At 56.2% G+C, this 25,241-nt stretch overlaps 1 protein-coding gene across 1 annotated transcript; it reads right to left on the bottom strand.

Annotated features, from left to right (window-relative positions):
• Window positions 1–3,263: 3,263 nt before the first annotated feature.
• LOC140685185 (histone-lysine N-methyltransferase SETD1A-like) lies at window positions 3,264–24,880 on the bottom strand (the record flags this gene model as incomplete). Its single annotated transcript, XM_072936406.1, has 12 exons — window positions 3,264–4,225; window positions 4,736–4,873; window positions 6,030–6,149; window positions 7,059–7,169; window positions 7,250–7,419; window positions 10,392–11,351; window positions 14,850–14,898; window positions 16,008–16,148; window positions 18,226–18,435; window positions 18,794–18,850; window positions 23,840–23,943; window positions 24,574–24,880. Coding segments are annotated over 12 exons (2,541 nt in total), but the record flags the coding sequence as incomplete, so codon positions are not given.
• Between the last annotated feature and the right edge of the window lie 361 nt (window positions 24,881–25,241).

The raw sequence follows: 25,241 nt of genomic DNA, 5'->3' as shown, positions 1-25,241 counted from the left end.
CCCTGGGAAAAAAAACTCACCAGTCCAGGTTCCTGATGTCATTTTGTAGGGCTCCGCTGGGACTGTCAGGGTAGCACAAGTATGAGGTGGGGGCAGATCCTGTCTGGGACTTATCCTTCGATGTTTGGATTTTTGCGGTCAGCTGCCGGCTCAGGGCTACAGGACTCGGAGCGCAACCATCGGCTCTTTTCCCTGGGAAAAAAAACTCACCAGTCCAGGTTCCTGATGTCAGTTTGTAGGGCTCCCCTGGGACTGTCAGGGCAGCACAAGTTTATTCTCTTGGCCCAGTGGCCCTGAGCGGGCAGCTGATCGCAAAAAATCCAAACATCGAAGGATTTTTTTTTTTTTTCATTTTTATTTTAGGCCTATATAAAATCATACATTCTAAACAGGAATTTTCTCGAAATCAAGTGTTTCAATAAACCAAAAAAACTCTAACATATTTTAAATAACTACTAAAAGGCCAGAAAATGTAACGCAATCTGGCAACCCACAACTGTCTCGAAGTGTCTACAATAAACCTTCTTTAAAAAAACCCAACAAATACTCCTTACCACCTCAACAATACCTCACCAGCAACACCAAAGAAGTCAAAATCCTTTAACTCCCATCCAAAAAATGCTCTATAAACTGAAACACTATGTCATCTACAAAATACACTCACCCTTCAACAACCTCCTCTAACCTATACACAAATCTAAAATAAATAAGAATTGACTATAAACTATCATACCTTAAATAACTCCACCATTAAACACTACTACACCCAACTTATTAAAACTCCAATACAAACTAAAAGCAAAAACCACAAAATAACACACTACTGTTAACATTGCCAATATATTTTTCCTCCATTCCTCTAACAACTAAATACAAACCTCAATTTACCTTCACTTGAAAAACATACAACACACCTACATACAACTACCCCAAAAATAAAAACAGTCCTACCATCTACATAAATTCATCCAAATGAAACTTAAAAAGTCAAACTCAAAATCTTCTGTAATAATCCAACAACATTAGATGAAAAACATAACAAAAATATTTTTAAAAATCATCCAAATTCTTCTAAAATACTATTACACCACAAAAAAAAAAAAAAGCAGCAAAATCAAAAAGCATACTGAAAAATCCAGTTCCTAAAAGTAAAATAACAAAAGAAACATCAAATTCCCACCAATTTCATCAAAAAAACTCAGAATGGCTCCATGAGCCATCAAAAAAAAAAAAAACCACAACCTAAAAGAAAATGCCAAACCACCTCAAACACAAACAATAAAACACAGCCCCTCTTACCATGGTATTATTTTAATATTATGATTAAAATACATATTCTATACAAAAATGTCCTCTACCCCGCCATCAATTCCACATAAAGCAAATAAATTAACTCTTATCATACAGGACATTCATATCAAAAATCTCAATCACCCTAAAACCTTCCAAATAATTACAAATTAACCCCAAAATAAGAACGTTAATCTCTAACAAAAGAAACCCAAAAAAACACAAACTAAAAATACACCACCACAGAACCAACTACCAGCAAAAAAAACCCCCACACTACACTCTTTTCACTAGCAGCTGTTAGTGAGACACATCACAAAAATGAAACAAAAATAAAAAACAGCCCACAGAAACCAAAACACATATAGAAAACAAATCACAAAACCCACTAGAAAAAGTCCAACCAGCTTACTAAACTTGAAACCACACAACAGACCCTGAAAGCTACTAAAAATGAAAACCATACCTCTACACTAACTCCAAGAGTAACCAGTAGTCTGCTAAGTTAACTTTAAAAACCAAAGTAATAAACGATATTAAAAAATCTAAAACACTAGACAATAAAAAGATAAGTACCCAAATAAAAAACTACCTAAAAAAATCCACAATATAAATACACAAGTTCCTAAAATAACCCACTAATAAAAAGCAACCAACAAAAACATCAAACTAAAACAAAAACCCAAATAAATAAACTTAAATTAACAGCGAAAAAAATTATTCCTAACTCAATAAAGCCATAATGCTTCAAACCATCAAAATACAAATAGTAGCTGGAAATAAACACATCACCAAAAGATAAATGTAACCATAAACAATAACTCCCAAATTACCGGTAACAATAAAATATTCACAACAATTAAACAAACCAAATGAATAAAACCTCTGTAATCGAATAAACAAGAAGGCAATTATCAAATAAAAAAAACCAAACTTACTAATTAACTTAATTAATTAACTTAAACCCACCAAAACAAACACTACATTCTCACTTCAACGAGGGCAAAGAAATGTGGGCTCCCCTTCAATTGCATCCCCCAGAAGAGCAGAAAAGAAGGGGTTTGCCTCAAATGATGGCAAAAAGCAGAATTTTACCTCAATCCAAACCCTTAAAGGAGGGACAACAGGGCAGCCCCCTCATTTCAACCTCAGGATGGTGAAATTCAAAAGGGAAAGGAGAAAATTCCCCACTACAAAGGCACATCGGCTCACCTGTTTGGCTGCTGCTTCTCGGCACAAAGATTTGTCCCTCGGCTCCTCCTTTGAGCAAAGCTCCACGAATCCAAATGATCCCCAAAATCCTTTCCGAAGTGCCCATCGTCCTTCCATGAGACAGCCCCGGGAGCCCCCCAAAAACTCCTCTTCTCCAGCAGCTCCGTGCAAAAGTGATGTGAGGAAAAACTCCCTCTAAATCAGCCCCCGGAGGAGCCGCCCCCTCCTCATCATCCTCACAGCTCTCACCTGTGAGCCTTCATCATCCTGACAGCTCACACCTGTGAGCCCTCATCATCCTCACAGCTCACACCTGTGAGCCCTCATCATCCTCACAGCTCTCACCTGTGAGCCTTCATCATCCTGACAGCTCACACCTGTGAGCCCTCATCATCCTCACAGCTCACACCTGGGGCTGCTCTGAGCCCTCCTCATCCTCACAGCTCACACCCCAAAACCCCTCAGAGCCCCCCAAAATCCTTCACACATGTCCCAGAGTCCCACAGGCTGACCCCAAAACCCCCTAAATCCCCCAAAATCCCTCACACGTGTCCCAGAGTCCCACAGGCTGACCCCAAAACCCCCAAAACCCCTCAGAGCCCCCCAAAATCCTTCACAAATCCCCACAAGTCCCACAGGACAACCCCAAAACCCCCTAAATCCCCCAAAATCCCTCACACGTGTCCCAGAGTCCCACAGGCCAACCCCAAAACCCCCAAAACCCCCCAGAGCCCCCCAAAAAACGGAGACGGAGGCGGTGCCAAAGCTCAGTGGCCCTTTATAAAAAGGGGGGGCTCGGGGGCCCCCCCATATCCACATATGTACAGGGGGGAGGGGCATGTACAGGTATTTACACCCCCCGGGGGTATTTACAGAGTGGGGGGAGGGGCGGGGGGGAGGGGCAGACCCCCCCTCCCCCACATCCCCCCCCCCACCCCAGACACGCCCCCAGTTTCTACAAGAAACAGCCAAAAAAAAGGGAGAAAAAAGCCTTTTTTGGGAGGGGGGAGGGGCGCGGTGACGTCGCGATGATGTCACAGCGACGTCGCGATGATGTCACAGCGATGTCGCGGTGATGTCACGGTGATGTCATCGTGGTGGGGGAGGGGCGGCAGTGCCGCGGCGGCCAAAGGTCGACTCTCGGCTCCCTCCGGTCGGTGGTGGCTCCCGGTGGCCAAACGCTGATCCCGGCGGCCAAAACCCAACGGTGGTGCCCAAAACCCAACTGTGGTGGCCAAAACCCAACTGTGGTGGCCAAACGTCAACCACGGCAACCAAAGGTCAATGGTGGCAGCCAAACCCCAACGGTGGTGGCCAAAAGCCAACGGCGGTGGCCAAACCCCAACTATGGCAGCCAAAAGCCAACGGCGGTGGCCAAACGTCAACCACAGCGGCCGAAGCCCAACGGTGGCAGCCAAACCCCAACCCTGGTGGCCAAACCCCAACCACGTTGGCCAAAACCCAACCGCGGACGCGCCGCGTCACCCTCGGCCCCCGAGCCGCGGCCGCGCCGCCGTTCCCGCCGCGGGCCCCGCGCGGCGCCGGCGCGTCAGTTGAGGGTGCCGCGGCAGCTCTCGGTGCGGCACAGGCACGGGATCTTGGTGTCCTCGATGGGGAACTTGTAGTCGTAGGTGATCTCCTCGTTGACGCCGATCGGCTGCTTCGAGTAGATGACGATCTTCTTCTGCGCCTCGATGGTGATCACCTTGGCGTAGCAGTTGGGCTGGGGGGCACCGGGGGTCAGCGGACCCACAAGTACCGGGGTCAGCGGGACCCCCAAGTACCAGGGTCAGCGGACCCACAAGTACCGGGGGGTCGGTGGTACCCCCAAGCACCGGGGTCAGCGGGACCCCCAAGTACCGGGGTGAGGGGACCCCCAAGTACTGGGGTCAGTGGGACCCACAGCGACCCCCAGGGCATGAGGGGTCAGGGGGACCCACAGAGCACCGTGGGTCAGCAGGACCCCCAAGCCCTGGGGACCACCAGGACCCCCCGCGCCTCCCAAGTCCTGGGGACCAGCAGGACCCCCTGAGCCCCCCAAGCACTAAAGGGGTCAGTGGGACCCCCTGAGCCCTGGGGACCACCAGGACCCCCCGAGCCCCCCAAGTCCTGGGGACCATCAGACCCCCAGAGCCCCCCAAGCCCTGGGGACCACCAGGACCCCCTGAGCCCCCCGAGCCCCCCAGGACCCCCCAAGCCCCCCGGCCCCCCGCGCCCCCCGCGCCGCGCTCACCGTGCAGCAGTGGTTGATGAAGCGCGCCAGGTTGCCGCACTTGGTGGCGTCGATGATGGTGTCGTGGTCCACGCGGAACAGGTAACTGCTGCCGATGCCCTCCTGCGCGTAGCGCTTCTCACGCATGTCCGCCACCACCTGCGCCCGCCCCGCGTCACCGAGGCCACCCCGGGTCACCCGGGGTCAGCCAAGGCCACCCGAGGTCAGCCGGGGTCACCCGATGTCACCCGAGGTCACCCGGGGTCACCCAAGGCCACCCAAGGCCACCCAAGGCCAACCAAATCCACCCAGAGGTCACCCAGAGGCCACCCGAGATCACCCAGAGGTCACCCGAGGCCACCCAGAGGCCACCCAAAGCCACCCAGAGGTCACCCAAGGACACCCAGAGGCCACCCAAGGACACCCAAGGACACCCAGGGTCACCCAGAGGCCACCCAAGGTCACCAGAGGTCACCCAAGGCCACCCAAGGACACCCAGAGGTCACCCAAGGACACCCAGAGGTCACCCAGAGGTCACCCAAGGACACCCAGAGGTCACCCGGGGTCACCCGAGGCCAACCAAGGCCACCCGAGGCCACCCAAGGACACACAGAGGCCACCCAGAGGCCACCCAAAGCCACCCAGAGGTCACCCAAAGCCACCCAGAGGTCACCCAAGGCCACCCAGAGGCCATCCAAGGCCACCCAGAGGCCACCCGGGGTCACCCAGAGGTCACCCAGAGACCACCCAGAGGCCAACCAAGTTCACCAGAGGCCACCCAAGGCCACCCGAGATCAGCCAAGGACACCCAGGGTCACCCAGAGGCCACCCAAGGTCACCAGAGGTCACCCAAGGCCACCCAGAGGCCACCCAGAGGCCACCCGAGGTCACCCAGAGGCCATCCAGAGGCCACCCGAGGCCACCCAGAGGCCACCCAGAGGCCACCCGAGGCCACCCAAAGCCACCCAGAGGTCACCCAAGGACACCCAAGGACACCCAGAGGCCACCGAAGGTCACCCAAGGACACCTAAGGACACCCAAGGACACCCAGAGGCCACCCAAGGCCACCCGAGGCCACCCAGAGGTCACCCAAGGACACCCATGGCCACCCGGGGTCACCCAGAGGCCACCCAGAGGTCACCCAAAGCCCCGGGGACACCGAGGGGACACCGTGGGGACAGCGATGGCCCTGGGGACACCTGAGGGGGTCTGGGGACACCGAGGGGACACCGAGGGGACACTGATGGGCCCGGGGACACTGAGGGGACACCGATGACACCTTGGGGACACCGTGGGGACACGGTGGGCCACGCACCTGGCGGATGTTCTGGCCCACGTACTCGATGACCATCTCGTCGGCCGCGATGGGCTCCATGGCGAACAGACCCCACTCGTGGATGCGGCTGCGGCCGAAGCGGAGACGCTTCTTCCGGAACTGGGGGGACAATGGGGGACAAAGGGGTAGCACCGGGGACACGGGGACACGGGGGGGACACAGGGACAGGGGGGGACAGGGGGTGGCACCGGGGACACGGGGACACAGGGGGAACACAGGGACAGGGGGGGACACAGGGGGGACACAGGGACAGGGGGGGACAGGGGGTGGCACCGGGGACACGGGGACACGGGGGGGACACAGGGACAGGGGGGGACAGGGGGTGGCACCGGGGACACGGGGATGGGGACGGGAGGACAAAGGGACACAGGGGTGGCACACGGGGACACGGGGGTGGCACATGGGGACAAAGGGACACGGGGGGGACACGGGGGTCACAGGGACATGGGGGGGACACGGGGGGACACGGGGGGACACGGGGGTGGCACAGGGGGACACGGGGATGTGATGATGGCACAGCGGACACAGGGACATGGGGGGTCACAGGGACACGGGGGGACATGGGGATGGCACGGGGGGACAAAGGGACATGGGGGGGTCACAGGGATGGCATGGGGTTCACAGGGACATGGGGGGTCACAGGGACACGGGGGGACATGGGGATGGCACGGGGGGACAAAGGGACATGGGGGGGTCACAGGGATGGCATGGGGTTCACAGGGACATGGGGGGTCACAGGGACATGGGGGGTCACAGGGACATGGGGGGTCACAGGGACATGGGGGGGACACGGGGGTGGCACAGGGGGACACAGGGATGGCATGGGGGGACATGGGGGGGACATGGGGATGGCACGGGGGGACACGGGGATGGCACAGGGGGACACGGGGACATGAGGGGAACACGAGGACGGCACACGGGGACACGTCACCAGTGCCGGGGACACGCAGTGACACCGGTGTGACCGCAGTGACACCGAATGACCCCGGAGCCACCATCGGGACCCACCTTGAGCTGGTTGAGCTTGAGCAGGTCACTGTCCGGCAGCGCGGCCGCGCCGATGGCGCTGAGCAGCCGCCGCTGCTCCGAGCGGCGCTCCGACAGGACGCGGTTGGGGCCCTGCGGGCGGTGACACCGTGGGGACACCGCGGTGACATCGGTGACATCGGGGACACCGTGGGGACCCCGCGGGGGCTCACCTGTGCGTCGGGCGCGTCGGGGTCGGGGCGCGGCGCGGGGCAGGGCCGCAGGTAGCGCGCCTTCTCGCGCCGGCTGATGGGGTAGTAGCCCTCGCTGCGGGCGCTGCCCGTCCGGTGCTCGCGGCTCTCCGGCCACCGGCGCCGGCGCCGCGGGCTGCCCGCGCGCGTCAGTGAGCGCGTCAAGGGACAACGGGACAGCCATGGCACCCTTGGGGCCCCAGGGCCCGTACCTGTGTCCTTAATGCCACCCTTGGGTCCCCAGAGCCCGTCCATGTGTCCCCGATGGCACCCTTGGGTCCCCAGGGCCCATTCCAATGCCCCAACACCCATCCCAATGTCCCCAAAGCCCATCCCTGTGTCCCCAGGGCCCATCCAATGTCCCCAATGCCACCCTTGTGTCCCCAACACCCATCTTGGTGTCCCCGATGGCACCCTTGTGTCCCCAGAGCTCATCCAGTGTCCCAACACCCATTCCAATGTCCCCGATGGCACCCTTGGGTCCCCAGAGCCCGTCCATGTGTCCCCGATGGCACCCTTGGGGCCCCAGAGCCACCCTTGGGTCCCCAGTGCCACCCTTGTGTCCTCAACAACCATCCAAATGTCCCCAATGCCCATCCCTGTGTCCCCGGTGCCACCCTTGTGTCCCCAGAGCCCGTCACTGTGTCCTTAATGCCACCCTTGTGTCCCCAGAGCCCGTCACTGTGTCCCCGATGGCACCCTTGGGTCCCCAGTGCCCATTCCTGTGTCCCCAGGGCCCGTCCATGTGTCCCCAGTGCCACCCTTGGGGCCCCAGAGCCCGTCACTGTGTCCTTAATGCCACCCTTGGGTCCCCAGAGCCCATCCAATGTCCCCAATGCCACCCTTGGGTCCCCAACACCCATCTTGGTGTCCTCAACACCCATTCCAATGTCCCCAGTGTCACCCTTGGGTCCCAAGTGCCCGTCCTTGTGTCCCCAACACCCATCTTGGTGTCCCCGATGGCACCCTTGTGTCCCCAGAGCTCATCCAGTGTCCCAACACCCATTCCAATGTCCCCGATGGCACCCTTGGGTCCCCAGAGCCCGTACCTGTGTCCCCGATCGCACCCTTGGGGCCCCAGAGCCACCCTTGGGTCCCCAGTGCCACCCTTGTGTCCTCAACAACCATCCAAATGTCCCCAATGCCCATCCCTGTGTCCCCAATGCCCATCCCTGTGTCCCCAGTGCCCATCCCTGTGTCCCCAGTGCCACCCTTGTGTCCCCAATGCCCATTTTTGTGTCCCCAACACCCATCCAATGTCCCCAACACCCATCCAATGTCCCCAACACCCATCCCAATGTCCCCAACGCCCATCCAATGTCCCCAACACCCATTCCAATGTCCCCAACGCCCATCCCAATGTCCCCAACACCCATTCCAATGTCCCCAACACCCATTCAATATCCCCAGCACCCATCCCAACATCCCCAACACCCATCCAATGTCCCCAACACCCATCCAATGTCCCCAACGCCCAATCCAACGTCCCCAACACCCAGCCAGTGTCCCCAACACCCGTCCCAATGTCCCCAACACCCATTCAGTGTCCCCAACACCCAATCCAGTGTCCCCAAAGCCCATCCCAACGTCCCCAACACCCATTCCAGTGTCCCCAACGCCCATTTTTGTGTCCCCAGCACCCAATTCAGTGTCCCCAACGCCCATCCAATGTCCCCAACACCCATTCCAACGTCCCCAACGCCCATTCCAATGTCCCCAACGGCCATTCCAATATCCCCAACGCCCAATCCAACGTCCCCAACACCCAATCCAGTGTCCCCAATGCCCATCCCAATGTCCCCAACACCCATCCCAATGTCCCCAGCGCCCATCTTGGTGTCCCCAGTGCCACCCTTGTGTCCCCAATGCCCATTTTGGTGTCCCCAATGCCCATTTTTGTGTCCCCAACACCCATCCAATGTCCCCAACACCCATTTAATGTCCCCAACACCCATTTTTGTGTCCCCAGCACCCAATCCAGTGTCCCCAACACCCATCCAATGTCCCCAACACCCATTCCAATGTCCCCAACACCCATCTTGGTGTCCCCAGTGCCACCCTTGTGTCCCCAATGCCCATTTTGGTGTCCCCAACACCCATTCAATGTCCCCAACACCCATTTAATGTCCCCAACACCCATTTTTGTGTCCCCAGCACCCAATCCAATGTCCCCAACACCCATCCAATGTCCCCAACATCCATCCCAACGTCCCCAGCACCCAATCCAGTGTCCCCAACGCCCATCCAATGTCCCCAACACCCATTCCAACGTCCCCAACACCCATTCCAGTGTCCCCAACACCCATTTAATGTCCCCAACACCCATCCAATGTCCCCAACACCCATTCCAGTGTCCCCAACACCCATCCAATGTCCCCAACACCCAATCCAATGTCCCCAACGCCCATCCCAATGTCCCCAACACCCATCCAATGTCCCCAACACCCATTTAATGTCCCCAACACCCATTTTTGTGTCCCCAGCACCCAATCCAGTGTCCCCAACACCCATCCAATGTCCCCAACATCCATCCCAATGTCCCCAACACCCATCCCAATGTCCCCAACACCCATCTTGGTGTCCCCAGTGCCACCCTTGTGTCCCCAACACCCACTCCAGTGTCCCCAACGCCCATTCCAATGTCCCCAACACCCATTTAATGTCCCCAACACCCATTTAATGTCCCCAACACCCATTTTTGTGTCCCCAGCACCAATCCAGTGTCCCCAACGCCCATCCCAGTGTCCCCAACACCCATTCCAGTGTCCCCAACACCCATCCCAATGTCCCCAACGCCCATCCAAATGTCCCCAACACCCATTCAATGTCCCCAACGCCCGTCCCAATGTCCCCAACACCCATTCCAATGTCCCCAACACCCATCCCAGTGTCCCCAACGCCCATTCCAATGTCCCCAGCGGCCATCTTGGTGTCCCCAGGGCCCATCCCTCTGTCCTCAACAACCATCCAAATGTCCCCAATGCCGCCCTTGTGTCCCCAAAGCTCATCCCTGTGTCCCCAACACCCATCCAATGTCCCCAACACCCATTCAATGTCCCCAACATCCATCCCAATGTCCCCAACACCCACTCCAGTGTCCCCGCCCGCAGCCCCGTCAGGATATCGGTGTGGGGCACCCAGTGGGTGTCGTTGAGCCAATGTGCGGCGCCGTCCTGCTGCAGCAGCCGCTCGTAGGTGACCCGCAGGAACCGCGCGTCCTCGGCGTCCAGCCCGGCGCTCCAGATGTCGTACAGGATCGTCATCTGCTCGAACTCGCTGCGCGGCGCGAACGCCACCGGTGCCACCGGCGCGGTGCCGCCGCCGCGGGGCCGCAGCCACCGCCGCGCGCCGCCCTCGCTGCTGTCGCTGTCGCTGTCGCTGTCACTCGATGATGATGATGATGATGATGATGATGACGGTGGTGGTGCTCGGTGCCGTTTGCGCCGCGGCGGAACCGCCGACGGAACCGCCGCGTCGCTGTCGGTGCCGCCGACCGGCGGCAGCTCCGCCACCACCTCCTCGGGCGCCTCCAGCACCTCCTCCAGGCACGGCGCGTGCCCGGCGGGCGCGGCCGGCGGCGTTTTGGCGTAGTTGTGCTCCAGCAGCACCGGCGGCGCGTCGGCGTCGGTGTCGTCGAGGGCGATGGCCGCCAACACCGCCAAATCGCCGCCAACGCCGCGCTGGGGGCTCCTGCGGGGGGCGCTGTGCGCGCCGCGGGACAGCTCCAGCAGCGAGGAGGCCCCGAGGTGCTCGGCGGCGGCGCGGGGCGGGCGCCGGGGCGGGGGGCGCCGCGCGGGACCCCCGTCGGTGGCGTTGGTGGCGTTAGTGGAGGTGTCGGCGCAGCTCTTCACCAGCGACGCGTGATCCGCCGGGAGGTTCGCCACCAACCGCGGCGGCGGCGCCGGGGGGCGGGCGGGGGGCTCGCGGCGCCGGGGGAGGGGCGTGGGGGGCTTCGGGGGGCTCGGGGGGCTCGGGGGGGGCGGTTGTGGGGGGGCGGGGGGTGGCTCTTCGGCCTTTCGGCGTTTTTTGGGGGGCGGCAGCAGCGGGATGGGCGAGGAGGGGCGCGGCGGCGGCGGGGGAGGGGCTGCGGGAGAGAAAGGGGGGGGTCAGAGGGGGGACCCCAAAATTTGGGGGATTCATCCCAAAATTTGGGAGATCCACCCCAAAATTTGGGAGATTCACCCCAAAATTTGGGAGATTCACCGCTGAAATTTGGGATATTCACCCTGAAAGATTCACCCTGAAATCTGGGAGATCCACCCCGAATTTTGGGATATTCACCCCGAAATTTGGGGAGATCCACACTGAAATTTGGGAGATTCACCCCGAATTTTGGGAGATCCACCCCGAATTTGGGATATTCACCCCGAAATTTGAGAGATTCACCCCAAAATTTTGGAGATTAACTTGAATTTTGGGATATTCACCCCGAAATTTGGGATATTCACCCCGAATTTCGGAAGATCCACCCCGAAATTAGGGAGATCCACCCTGAAATTTGGGAGATCCACCCTGAAAGATTCACCCCGAAATTTGGGAGATCTACCCTGAATTTTGGGAGATTCACCCCGAAATTCGGGAGATTCACCCCCAATTTTGGGAGATCCACCCCGAAATTTGGGAGATTCACTCCGAATTTTGGGAGATTCACCCCAAAATTTGGGATATTAAACCCAGAATTTGGGAGATCGACCCCGAAATTTGGGAGATCCACCCCGAAATTGGGATATTCACCCCAATTTTGGGATATTCCCCCCGAATTTTGGGGAAATTGGGGCGGCGCTTACCCGGTTTGGGGGAGGGCGGCCGCGGCGGCTCCGGCGGCTCTTCGGCCTCGTCCTCGGAGGATGATGATGATGATGATGATGAGGAGGATGAGGATGAGGAGGGTGAGGACGAAGGCCGCGGGGAGGAGGAGCTGCTGTCCCCTCCCCCCTCGAACGGCGACAGTTTGGAGGAGCCTTCGGCCTCTTCCTCCTCCTCCTCCTCCTCCTCCTCCTCCTCCTCCTCCTCCTCTTCTTCCTCTTCTTCCTCTTCCTCCTCCTCCTCTGCAGTGACAAGAGTGGTGTCACCCCCCTGCGCCCCCCAATAGTGACCCCAAACCCCCCAAAAATGTCCCCAAATATTCCCAAAATATCCCCAAATATTCCTAAAATGTCCCCAAAACATCCCCTAATGTCCCCAAATGACCCGAAATGTCCCAAAATGGTCCCAAATGACCCGAAATGACCCAAAATGGTCCCAAATGACCCAAATGTCCCCAAATGTCCCCAAATGACCCAAAATGACCCAAAATGTCCCCAAACCCCCAATGTCCCCACCCCCCCAATGTCCCCAGCCCCCCAAAAATGTCCCCAACCCCCCCAAAATATCCCCAAAATGTCCCCAAATGCCCCCAAAACGTCCCCAAATGTCCCCAAACCCCAAAATCTCCCCAAACCCCCCAAAAATGTCCTCAACACCTCCAAAATATCCCCAAAACGTCCCAAATGTCCCCATATTCCCCCAAATGTCCCCAAATGACCCAAAATGACCCAAAATGTCCCCAGACGTCCCCAAATCCCTCACCCGGGTCCGGCCGGGGGGGTCCCCTCGATGTCCCCAACCCCCAAATGTCCCCAAATGTCCCCAAATGTCCCCAAATATCCCAAATGTCCCCAAATCCCCCCAAAATGTCCCCAAATGTCCCGAAATGACCCGAAATGACCCAAATGTCCCCAAATGACCCAAAATGTCCCAAAATCCCCGCAAATGTCCCCAAACCTTCACCCGGGCCGGGCCGGGGGGGTCCCCGGGGGGGTGGGGGGGGCCCCTCCCCCTTCCTCCTCCTCCTCCTCCTCCTCCTCCTCTGCGCTTCGGCCTCGTCCTCCTCCTCCTCCTCCTCCTCCTCTTCCTCCTTTGGGGGTCACGGGGGGTCAGGGGGTCCCCAAAATCGGGGGGGGGCCCCAAAATCGGGGGGGGTCCCCAAAACACGGGGGGGTTCCCCAAAATTCGGGGGGGGTTCCCCAAAACACGGGGGGGGTCCCCAAAATCGGGGGGGGTCCCCAAAACCCATCCCCAAAACACGGGGGGGGTTCCCAAAATTCGGGGGGGGTCCCCAAAATTCGGGGGGGGGGCCCAAAATTCGGGGGGGGTCCCCAAAATTCGGGGGGGGGGCCCAAAATTCGGGGGGGTCCCACCTTGGCCGAGGAGGACTCTTCGGACGCCTCCTCCCCTTCGCTGTCCAACCGGAACAGTTTCCGGCGCTTTCCGGGACCCTCTGCGGCGCGCGGCGGCTCCTTCTCTGCTTTGGGGCAAATTCGGGCGATTTTGGGGTTTTTGGGGTTTTTTGGGGATTTTTTGGGTTTTTTTAGGGGGATTTTTTGTGGGTTTTTTGGGGTTTTTTGCGGATTTTTTGCGGGTTTTTTCAGGGGGTTTTTGGGTTTTTAGGAGGATTTTTTGCGGTTTTTTGGAGGATTTTTTGGGGTTTCTTGGAGGATTTTTAGGGGTTTTTTTGGGATTTTTTAGGGGGATTTTTTCTTGTTTTTTTAGAGGATTTTTAGGGGTTTCTTTGAAGGATTTTTAGGGGTTTTTTAGGGATTTTTTTTCTTGGTTTTTTAGGGGATTTTTAGGGGTTTCTTTGAAGGATTTTTATGGTTTTTTTGGAATTTTTTAGGGATTTTTTTCCTTCGTTTTTTAGGGTATTTTTTTGGGTACTTTTTGGGTATTTAGGGTTTTTTTTGGGGGGGTTTTTTGTGTGGTTTCTTGGGGGTTTTCTGGGGGTTATTAGTGGGTTTTGGGGTGTTTTTTGGGGTGTTTTTTGGGGGGGGTTGGGGTTTTTCGGGTTTTTAGGGGGTATCTAAAGGGGTTTTTGCGGTTTTTTAGGGGTTTCCGGGAGATTTTTGGTGCTTTTTTAGGGATTTTTTTTGGTGGTTTTTAGGAGGATTTTTTGGGGTTACTTGGAGGATTTTTAGGGGTTTTTTTGGAGTTTTTTAGGGGGTTTTTTTCTTGTTTTTTTAGAGGATTTTTAGGGGTAGTTTTTGGCTATTTAGGATTCTTTTTGGGGGGGGGGTTTATGTGGTTTCTTGGGGGTTTTCTGGGGTTTAGTAGCGGGTTTTGGGGTGTTTTTTGGGGGTTTTTTTGGGGTGGTTTTTTTGGGGGGTTGGGGTTTTTGGGGTTTTTTTGAGGAGGGTTTGGGGTTTTTGGGGTTTTTAGGGCGTATCTAAAGTGTTTTTGGGGTTTTTTAGCAGTTTTTTGGGGGGTTTGGGGTGTTTTTTTGGGGTTTTTTGGGGTTTTTAGGGCATATCTAAAGGGGGTTTTGGGGGGTTTGGGGTGTTTTTTGGAGTGTTTTTGAGGGGGGTTGGGGTTTTGGGGTTTTTAGGGGGTATCTAAAGGGGTTTTTGGGGTGTTTTTTGGGGTGTTTTTTGGGTTTTTTGGGGGTATCTAAAGGGGTTTTTGGGGTTTTTTGGGGTGTTTTTTGGGTTTTTGGGGTTTTTAGGGGGTATCTAAACGGATTTTTGGGTTTTTTTAGCAGTTCTTTGGGGGTTTTGGGGAGGGGTCTCACCATCCTCATCCTCCTCGGGGGGGGTGGGGGGTCGGGGGCGCTTCTCCTCCCCCCCCTCGTTCAGCTCCGACGGCTCTTTCCGCTTCACCTGCGGGAAACGGGGAAAAATGGGGAAAAACGGGAAAAAAATGAAAAAAGGGAGAAAAAAGAACCCGGAAACCCCCCAGACCCTCCCCAAAAAGGGACACCCAGCACCCCAAAGCCCCCCGGGACCCCCAAATCCCCCCCAGAACCCCCAAATCCCCCCCCATGACCCCCAAATCCCCTCCAAACCCCCCCAAACCCACCCAGGACCCCCCAAAATCCCCTCCAAGACTCCCAAATCCCCTCCAAGACCCCCAAAGCCCCTCCAGACTCCCCCTAAAGTCCCCCAGGACCCCCCAAAATCCCCTCCAAGACTCCCAAATTCCCCCCCAGGACCCCCAAATTCCCCCCCAGGACCCCCAAAATCACCCCCAGGACCCCCAAATCCCCTCCAACCCCCCCCAGGACCCCCCAAAACCCTCTCCAAGACCCCCCAAACCCCCCCAGGACCCCCCCAAACCCACCCAGGACCCCCCAAAATCCCCTCCAAGACTCCCAAATCCCCCCCAGATCCCCCCCAAACCCGCCCAGGACCCCCCAAATCCCCTCAAATCCCCCCCAAAATCCCCTCCTAGACCCCCAATCCCCCCCAAGACCCCCCAAATCCCCCTCCAAGACCCCCAAATCCCCCCAGACCCTCCCAGGACCCCCCAAAATCCCCTCCAAGACCCCCAAATTCCCCCCCAGGACCCCCAAAATCCCCCCCAGGACCCCCAAATCCCCCCCAACCCCCCCCAGGACCCCCCAAAACCCACCCAGGACCCCCCAAAATCCCCTCCAAGACTCCCAAATCCCCTCCAAGACCCCCAAAGCCCCTCCAGATTCCCCCTAAAGCCCCCCAGGACCCCCCAAAATCCCCTCCAAGACTCCCAAATTCCCCCCCAGGACCCCCAAATCCCCTCCAAGACCCCCAAATCCCCCCCAAAATCCCCTCCAATACCCCCAGATCCCACCCAAACCCCCCAAAATCCCCTCCAGGACCCCCCAAAATCCCCTCCAAGACCCCCCAGACCCCCCCAGGACCCCCCAAAATCCCCTCCAAGACCCCCCAAATCCCCCCCAAATCCCCCCCAAACCCCCCCCAAAGCCCCCCAGGACCCCCCAAACGGGCACCTTGAAGGAGGGCAGCCGGAGGGCGCCCCGCAGCCCCGCGCCCCCTCCCCGGGCCCAGTCCACGAGGGAGAGGGAGAGGAGGGCGGGGGGCGGCTCCTTCGGCCTCGGGGCCTCCTCACGGCCCCGGCCCGACTGGAAGGGCTGGGGGAGAAAATTGGGGGGTCAGGGGGCGAAATTGGGGGGTCAGGGGGGAAAAACGGGGTCAGGGGGGCAAAATTGGGGTCGGGGGGGTAAAATTTGGGTCGGGGGGGTAAAATTTGGGTCAGGGGGGCAAAATCGGGGTCAGGGGGGCAAAATCAGGGTCAGGGGGGCAAAATCGGGGTCAGGGGGGCAAAATCGGGGGGTTTGGGGGGCAAAATCGGGGTCAGGGGGGTAAAATTGGGGGGTCAGGGGGCAAAAATTGGGGGGTTCGGGGGAAAAATGGGGGGTTTGGGGGGGGAAATGGGGGATTTGGGGCAGAAAATGGGGGGGTTTGGGTCAGATTTTGGGCTGGTTTTGGTCAGATTTTGGGTCAGGTTCAGGGGCAGGTTTTGGGGCAGGTTTTAAAGCAGATTTTAGGGCAGTTTTGGTCAGATTTTGGGCAGGTTTTGGTCAGATTTTAAAGAAGATTTTGGGCTGGTTTTGGTCAGATTTGGGTCAGATTTTGGGTCAGATTTGGGTCAGATTTTGGGCTGATTTTGGTCAGATTTTGGGTCCGATTTTGGTCAGATTCGGGGCAGATTTTGGGTCAGGTTCGGGGTCAGGTTCCACAGCAGATTTTAGCGCAGCTCTGGTCAGATTTGGGTCAGATTTGGGTCAGATTTGGGTCACATTTGGGTCAGATTGTGGTCAGAGTTTGGTCAGAGTTTGGGCTGGTTTTGCTCAGATTTTAAAGCAGATTTTGGGCTGATTTTGCCCAGATTTGGGTCAGATTTGGGTCAGAGTTTGGGCTGATTTTGCTCAGATTTTGGGTCAGATTTTGGGCTGGTTTTGGTCAGATTTTGGGTCAGATTTTGGGCTGGTTTTGGTCAGATTTTGCTCAGATTTTGGGTCAGATTTTGCTCAGATTTGGCTCAGCTTTGTGCCCCACCTTGAGCTGCTCCTCCTTGCGCTCCCACCACGCGTCGAAAATTTGGATCAGATTTTGTTCCGATTTTGCTCAGATTTGGGTCAGATTTTGGGCTGGTTTTGCCCAGATTTTGGGCTGATTTTGGGTCATATTTGCCCAGATTTGGGTCAGATTTTGCCCATCTTTTGTGCCCACCTTGAGCTGCTCCTCCTTGCGCTCCCACCACGCGTCGAAGATTTGGGTCAGATATGGGTCAGACTTTGGGCTGATTTTGCTCAGATTTTGGGCTGATTTTGGGTCAGATTTTGGGCTGGTTTTGGTCAGATTTTAAAGCAGATTTTGGGGTGGTTTTGGTCAGATTTTGGGCTAGTTTTGGTCAGATTTTAAAGCAGATTTTGCTCAGATTTGGGTCAGATTTTGGGTCAGATTTGGGTCAGATTTTGCTCAGATTTTGGGCTGATTTGGGGCTGATTTTGCTCAGATTTTAAAGCAGATTTTGGGTCATATTTGCCCAGATTTGGGTCAGATTTTGTGCCCACCTTGAGCTGCTCCTCCTTGCGCTCCCACCACGCGTCGAAGATTTGGGTCAGATTTGGGTCAGATTTGGGTCAGATTTTGGGCTGATTTTGCTCAGATTTTGGGCTGATTTTGGGTCATATTTGCCCAGATTTGGGTCAGATTTGGGTCAGATTTTGGGCTGATTTTGGGTCATATTTGCCCAGATTTGGGTCAGATTTTGCCCCCACCTTGAGCTGCTCCTCCTTGCGCTCCCACCACGCGTCGAAGATTTGGGTCAGATTTGGGTCAGATTTTGCCCAGATTTTGGGCTGATTTTGCTCAGATTTTGGGTCAGATTTGGGTCATATTTGCCCAGATTTTGCCCATTTTTTGTGCCCACCTTGAGCTGCTCCTCCTTGCGCTCCCACCACGCGTCGAAGATTTGGGTCAGACTTTGGGCTGATTTTGCTCAGATTTTGGTCAGATTTTGCTCAGATTTTGGGCTGATTTTGCTCAGATTTGGGTCAGACTTTGGGCTGATTTTGCTCAGATTTTGGGCTGATTTTGCTCAGATTTTGGGCTGATTTTGCTCAGATTTTGGGCTGATTTTGCTCAGATTTTGGGCTGATTTTGGGTCATATTTGCCCAGATTTTGCCCAGATTTCTCCCCACCTTGAGCTGCTCCTCCTTGCGCTCCCACCACGCGTCGAAGGCGCGGAAGGCCACGTTCTCCACCATTTTCCGGTTGAGGTCGCGCTGCATCGTGGCCTTCATCTCCTGCACCAGCGCCGCCAGGACCCCCTCCACGGGCCCGGGGGGCTCGGGGGGCGCGGGGGGCGCCGGGGGGTCCGTCCCCGGGGGTCTCTCCTCGGCCGTGGGGGGCTCGAAGGGCGGGGGAGGGGGCGGGAAGCGGGGGGGCGGGGGAGGGGCGAAGTGGGGCGGTGGGGGAGGGGCGAAGGGGGCGCCCCCCCCGCCCCCTCCCCCCCCCCCCAAAGGCGGATTTGGGGGCGCGGAGGCGGCTCAGCAGCGGGAGGGGGGTGGGGACCCCCCCCCAGCGCCCCCCCGGACGCCCCAAAAGCTCCAACAGCGCCGGGGGGGACCCCCCGAAATCGGGGAGGGGGCGCGGGGGGGGAGGGGGGAGGGGCACGGCCATCAGGGGCTGGGGGGGGGGAGGGGGGGGGAAGGACGGGGGAGGGGGAGGGGGCTCCGGGAAGGGGGAGGGCGGCAGTGGGGGAGGGGCGTGGGGGGCGTCGCTGTTGTCGTCGGAGGAGATTTCCATGTCCTCCCCAGAGGAGGTCTGAAAATGGGGGAAAAATGGGGTGAAATGGGGCTGGGGGCACCCCCAGATGGGAGGTTACCCAAAAACAGACCGAATTACCCCAAAAAACCCCAAAAAACAGCCCAAATAACCCCAAAAAACAGCCCGAATCACCCCAAAAAACTGCAAAAAACCACACAAATCAACCCAAAACCGGCCCGAATGACCCCAAAATGGGCAAAATCACCCCAAAAATGGCCCAAATCACCCCAAAACAGCCCGAATCACCCCAAAAAACTGCAAAAAACGGCCCAAATCAACCCCAAAACAGCCCAAATCACCCCAAAAAACACAAAAAACCACACAAATCAACCCAAACCAGACCAAATCACCCCAAAAAACTCCAAAAAATGGCCCAAATCACCCCCAAAACAGCCCCAATCACCCCAAAACAGCCCAAATCACCCCAAAAACCGCAAAAAACAGCCAAAAACCACACAAACCACCCCAAAACAGCCCGAATCACCCCAAAATGGGCCAAATCACACCAAAATGGGCCAAATTCACCTGAAAGTGGCCCGAATCACCCCGAAAACCCGCAAAAAACCACCCAAATCACACCCAAAATGGCCCAAACCACCCCAAAATGGGCTACATTGACCTGAAAATGGCCCGAATGACCCCAAAAACCCCCAAAAAACCACCCAAACCATCCCAAATCACACCAAAACCCCCTCAATTCCCCCCAAAACCTCCCCAAACACCCTCCAATCCCCCCAGAACCCCCCCAAGCGTCCCTAAAACCACCCAAACCCCCCGAATCCTCCCCCAAAATCCCCCCAAATCCTTCCAAATCCCCCCCAAATCCCCACAAATCCTCCCCAAAACCTCCCAAATCCCCCCCGAATTTCCTCAAATACCCTCAAATCCCCCCAAAACCCCCCTGAATTCTCCCCAAATCCCCCCCAAAATCCCCCCAAATTTCCCCAAAACCCCCCGAATCCTCCCCAAAACCCCTCAAATTCCCCCAGAATTTCCCCAAGCCCCCCAAAATCCACCCAAGCCTCTCCCAAACCTCCCCAAAAACCCCTCAAACCCCCCCAAAATTTCCCCAAACCCCCCCAAAACCCCCGAAATCCCCCCAAAATCCCCCCCAAATTTCCCCAAAACCCCCCGAAATCCCCCCAAACCCCTCCCAAGCCTCCCCAAATCCCCCCAAATCTCCCCCAAACCCCCCCCATATCCCCCCCAAGCCTCCCCAAAAACCCCTCAAACCTCCCCAAAATTTCCCCAAATCCCCCCAAAATTTCCCCAAACCCCCCAAAAACCCCCCTAAAACCCCCTCAAACCTCCCCAAATCCCCCCCAAACCCCCTCAAATCCCCCTGAAATTTCTCCAAACCCCCCCAAATCCCCCTAAACCCCTCCCAAGCCTCCCCAACCCCCCCCAAATTTCCCCAAAACCCCCCCAAGCGTCCCTAAAACCCCCCAAACCCCCCCCAAACCCCCCAAACCTCCCCCAAGCCTCCCCAAATCCCCCCAAATCCCCCAAAATTTCCCCAAACCCCCCCAAATTTCCCCAAAACCCCCCGAAATCCCCCCAAACCCCTCCCAAGCCTCCCCAAATCCCCCCCAAAACCCCCCCAATCCCCCCCAAACCCCCCCCAAGCCCCCCCCCCACTCACCCTCTCCTGCCCGTTGGGTCGGGGGCTCGGGGGGGCTCCTCCCTCCCCTCCCCCACCCCGGGGGGGCTCCGGGGGCTCTTCGGGGACCCCCCCGGGCCCCTCCTGGGGGGGCTCCCCGGGCCCCTCCCCCTCCCCATCGGCGGGGGGGGGGCTGGGCGGGGTGCGGGGGGGTTTGGGGGGGGTGGGGGTGGGGGGGCCTTCCTCCCCCTCCCCCGCCCCTCCCCCACCCTCCTCCTCCTCCTCGTGGGGGGCGGGGGCGGGGAAGAAGTGGGAGCGCTGCTCCTTCAGCAGCGCCTCGATGCGCGAGTCCAGGCTGGGGTGGGGGGCGAAGGGGACACTCTCGGGGGTCCCCTCGGGGGCCGGGGACCCCCCCCGGGCGGGGGCGGGGCAGGGGGAGCCCCCCCGGGGGGAGGGGAAGAAGGGGGAGGGCGGGGGAGGGGAGGAAGGGGGAGGCAGGGAGGGGGTGGGGGGAGGGGGGGGGGAAGGGCAGGAAGGAGCCCCCCGAGGGGGGAGGGGGTGGGGGAGGGGGTGGGGGTGGGGGAGGGGCGCGGCGGGAGGGGAAGGAGCCCCCCGGGACTCCCCCACCCCCCTCCGGGGGGCGGCGGGGGGAGGGGAAGGGGTCCGGGGGGAAGGGGAGCCTGGAAGGGGAGAGGGGGAGGGGCGGTCAGTGAGACCCCGAAAATTGGGGAAATCAACCCCAAAAATTGGGGAAATTCCACCCCAAAAAACTGGGAAAATCAAACCCCAAAATTGGGGAACCCCCGTCCCAAAAATTGGGGAAATCCACCCCAAAAATTGGGGAAATCAACCCCAAAATTGGGGAAACTCCCCACCGAAAATGGGGGAAATTCCCCCCAAAAATTGGGGAAATCAACCCCAAAAATTGGGGAAATCTACACCCAAAAATTGGGGAAATCAACCCCAAAAATTGGGGAAATCTACACCCAAAAATTGGGGATATTCCACCCCAAAAATTGGGAAAATCAACCCCAAAAATTGGGGAAATTCAACCCCAAAAATTGGGGAAATCCCACCAAAAATTGGGGAAATCAACCCCAAAAATTGGGGAAATCCACCCCAAAAAAACTGGGGAAATCCACCCCAAAAAAACTGGGGAAATCCATCCCCAAAAATTCGGGGAAATCCACCCCAAAAAATAAGGGAAATTTCAAAAAAAAAAAAAATTGGGCAAATCCCATAAAAAATTGAGAAAGTTCTCAAAAAATGGGGGAAATCCCTCCAAAAATCGGGAAAATCCCACGCAAAAAAATCAGGGAAATCCCCCTAATAAATGAGGGAAATCCCCCTAAAAATCGAGAAAAAAGCCCCACAAAAAATTGGGAAAATCCCCCCCAAAAAATCTGGGAAACCCCACAAGAAACAGGGGAAATCCCACCAGAAAAAATTGGAAAAAAAACCCAAAAAATCTGGTGAATCCCCCCGAAAATCAGAGAAATTCAAAAAAATATCTGGGAAATTCCCCAAAAAATCCCAAATCCCCCCCAAAATCCCGAATCCCCCCAAAACCCAAAACCCCCCCCAAAACCCTCAATTCCCCCCCAATTCCCCCCAAATTCCCCCCAAATTCCCCCAAAATCCCCAAATTCCCTCCCAAAATCCCCCCAAATTCCCCCCAAAATCCCAAAAATCCCCCCAAAATCCCCCCGAATTCCCCCCAAATCCCCCCAATTCCCCCCAAATCCCCCCCAAAACCCCCCAAAATCCCCCCAAACCCCCCCAAAATCCCAAAAATCCCCAAAATCCCCCAAATCCCCCCAAAATCCGCCTCACCTGCTGCCGTAGGGGGAGGGGCTCCCGTCGGCGAAGGCCCCGAAGGGGGGTGGCGGTGGGGGAGGGGCGAAGGGCCCGAAGCCCCCCCCGGCCCCTCCCCCACCCCCGTCCTGGGGGGTCGCGCTGCCCCCCGGGGGTGGGGGAGGGGCGAAGGGGCCCTCGGCCGAGGGGCGGCGCCGGGGGGGGTCGGCCGGGGGGGGGCGGCTGGGGGGGCACCCCGAAATTAATTACCAAAATTAACCAAAATTAACCCAAAAATTGCATCGGGCACCCCGAAATTAATTACCAAAATTAACCAAAATTAACCGAAATTACCCCAAAAATTGCATCGGGCACCCCGAAATTAACCAAAATTAACTAAAATTACCCCAAAATTAACCAAAATCACCCAAAATTAACCAAAATTAACCAAAATTACCCCAAAATTCACATCGGGCACCCCGAAATTAACCAAAATTAACCAAAATTAACCAAAATCACCCCAAAAATTGCATTGGGCACCCTGAAATTAACCAAAATTAACCAAAATTAACCAAAATCACCCCAAAAATTGCATCGGGCACCCCGAAATTAATTACCAAAATTAACCAAAATTAACCGAAATTACCCCAAAAATCGCATCTGGCACCCCGAAATTAACCAAAATTAACCAAAATTAACCAAAATCACCCCAAAATCACATCAGGCACCCCGAAATTAACCAAAATTAACCAAAATTACCCAAAATCACCCCAAAAATTGCATCAGGCACCCCGAAATTAACCAAAATTAACCAAAATTACCCAATATCACCCCAAAAATCGCATCAGGCACCCCGAAATTAACCAAAATCACCCCAAAATTAACCAAAATCACTCCAAAATCACATCAGGCACCCCGAAATTAACCAAAATCACCCCAAAATTAACCAAAATCACCCCAAAATCACATCAGGCACCCCGAAATTAATTACCAAAATTAACCACAATTAACCAAAATCACCCCAAAATCACATCAGGCACCCCAAAACTACCCAAAATGACCCAGAATCACCCCAAAACCAGCCCAGAACCAGCCCAGAATTACCCAGAATCACTCCAAAATCACATCAAGCACCCCAAAATTTCCTCAAAATCCCCCCCAGGAACCCCAAAAACAACCAAACCCCCCCCAAACCTCCCCAATTTCCCCCTAAATCCCCCCAAACCACCCCAAATCCCCCTAAATCCCCTCCAATTCTCCCCAAATCCCCCCAGAACCCCCCAATTCCCCCCAATTTACCCCCAAATCCCCCCAAATTCCCCCCCAAATCCCCCTAAATCACCCCAAATCCTCCACAATTCTCCCCCAATCCCCCCCAGACCCCCCAAAATTCCCCCCAAATCCTCCCCAATTCCCTCCTAAATCCCCCCAATTCCCCTGAAACCTCCCCAATTTCCCCCAAATCCCCCCCAATTTCCCCCTAAATCCCCCGAAATCTTCACCAATTCTCCCCCAATTCCCCCCAAACCCCCCGAAATCCCCCCAAATTCCCCCTAAATCCCCCCAAAATCTCCCCCCCCCCAAAATCTCACCGTGTCGGGGCTCTCTGCGCTGTTTTTGCCGCCGCCCGTGGGGACGGTCTGGGGGGTGTAGGAGCCGCTGACGATCAGTTCATAGAGTTTCATCCTCTGCTGCCCTGCGACACCCCAAAACCCAAATCAGACCCCAAAATAATACACCAAACAGCCCATGGAACCCCAAAATATCCCAAAATAACGGGGTCGGACCCCAAAATATCCCAAAATATCACATCAGACCCCAAAAACAGCACGTGGGACCCCAAAAACAGTACATGGGACCCCAAAAACAGCACGTGGGACCCCAAAAACAGCACGTGGGACCCCAAAATATCCCAAAATACCAGGTTTGGACCCAAAAATATCCCAAAACAGCACATCGGACCCAAAAACACCCCAAGAAAACCCCAAATCCCCTATAAATCCCCCCAAAACCCACCCCTGACGTCGAGCTGAGCGTGGATGGTGGTGCCCATTCCCCAGACACCCCATAAATCCCCTATAAATCATCTTTAAACCCCATAAATCCCCTATAAATCCCCTATAAAGCCCCTATAAACCCCCATAAATCCCATTTAAATCCCATAAATCCCCTATAAATCCCCTATAAACGCACCCCTGACGTTGAGCTGTGCGTGGATGGCCGTGCCCATGACACAAACACCCCATAAATCCCCTATAAAGCCCCTATAAACCCCATAAATCCCCTATAAACCCCCAAAACCCCCTAAATCCCCCCAAAAACGCACCCCTGACGTCGAGCTGTGCGTGGATGGCCGTGCCCATGACGGTGGCGTTGTGCAGGTGCCGGACGGTGTCGCGGGCGCCGCGGGAGGAGCCGAAGGTGACCCGGGCCAGCCCCAGGTGCTTTCGGGTTTTGGGGTGCAGCAGCACCTCCACCTCCTCCACCTCCCCGAACTTGCGGCACATCTCCCGCAGGAACCCCTCGCGGATGTTGTCGTTGAGCCGCGCGAAGGTCACCTCCTTCAGGGGCACCTGCCCCACGTAGAACTCGTCCAGCTGTGACCCAAAAACCCCAAAAAATACCCCAAAAAATACCCCAAATCAATCCGAAATTCAGTTAGAGAAATACACACAAAATCCCAAATTCTGTCACTGAAATACACCCAAAACCCCAAACCCAACTCCTCCTTCAGGGGCACCTGCCCCACGTAGAACTCGTCCAGCTGTGACCCAAAAACCCCAAAAAACACCCCAAAAAATACCCCAAATGAATCCGAAATTCGGTTAGAGAAATACACCCAAAATCCCAAATGCTATTCCTGAAATACACCCAAAATCCCAAATTCTGTCACTGAAACCCCAAACCCATCCCCTCCTTCAGGGGCACCTGCCCCACGTAGAACTCGTCCAGCTGTGACCCAAAAACCCCAAAAAATACCCCAAAAAATACCCC

The sequence above is a fragment of the Taeniopygia guttata genome, chromosome 16 (genome assembly GCF_048771995.1).
Source record: "Taeniopygia guttata chromosome 16, bTaeGut7.mat, whole genome shotgun sequence".
NCBI lineage: Eukaryota > Metazoa > Chordata > Aves > Passeriformes > Estrildidae > Taeniopygia > Taeniopygia guttata.
This window is presented reverse-complemented; position numbering and strand designations above follow the sequence as displayed.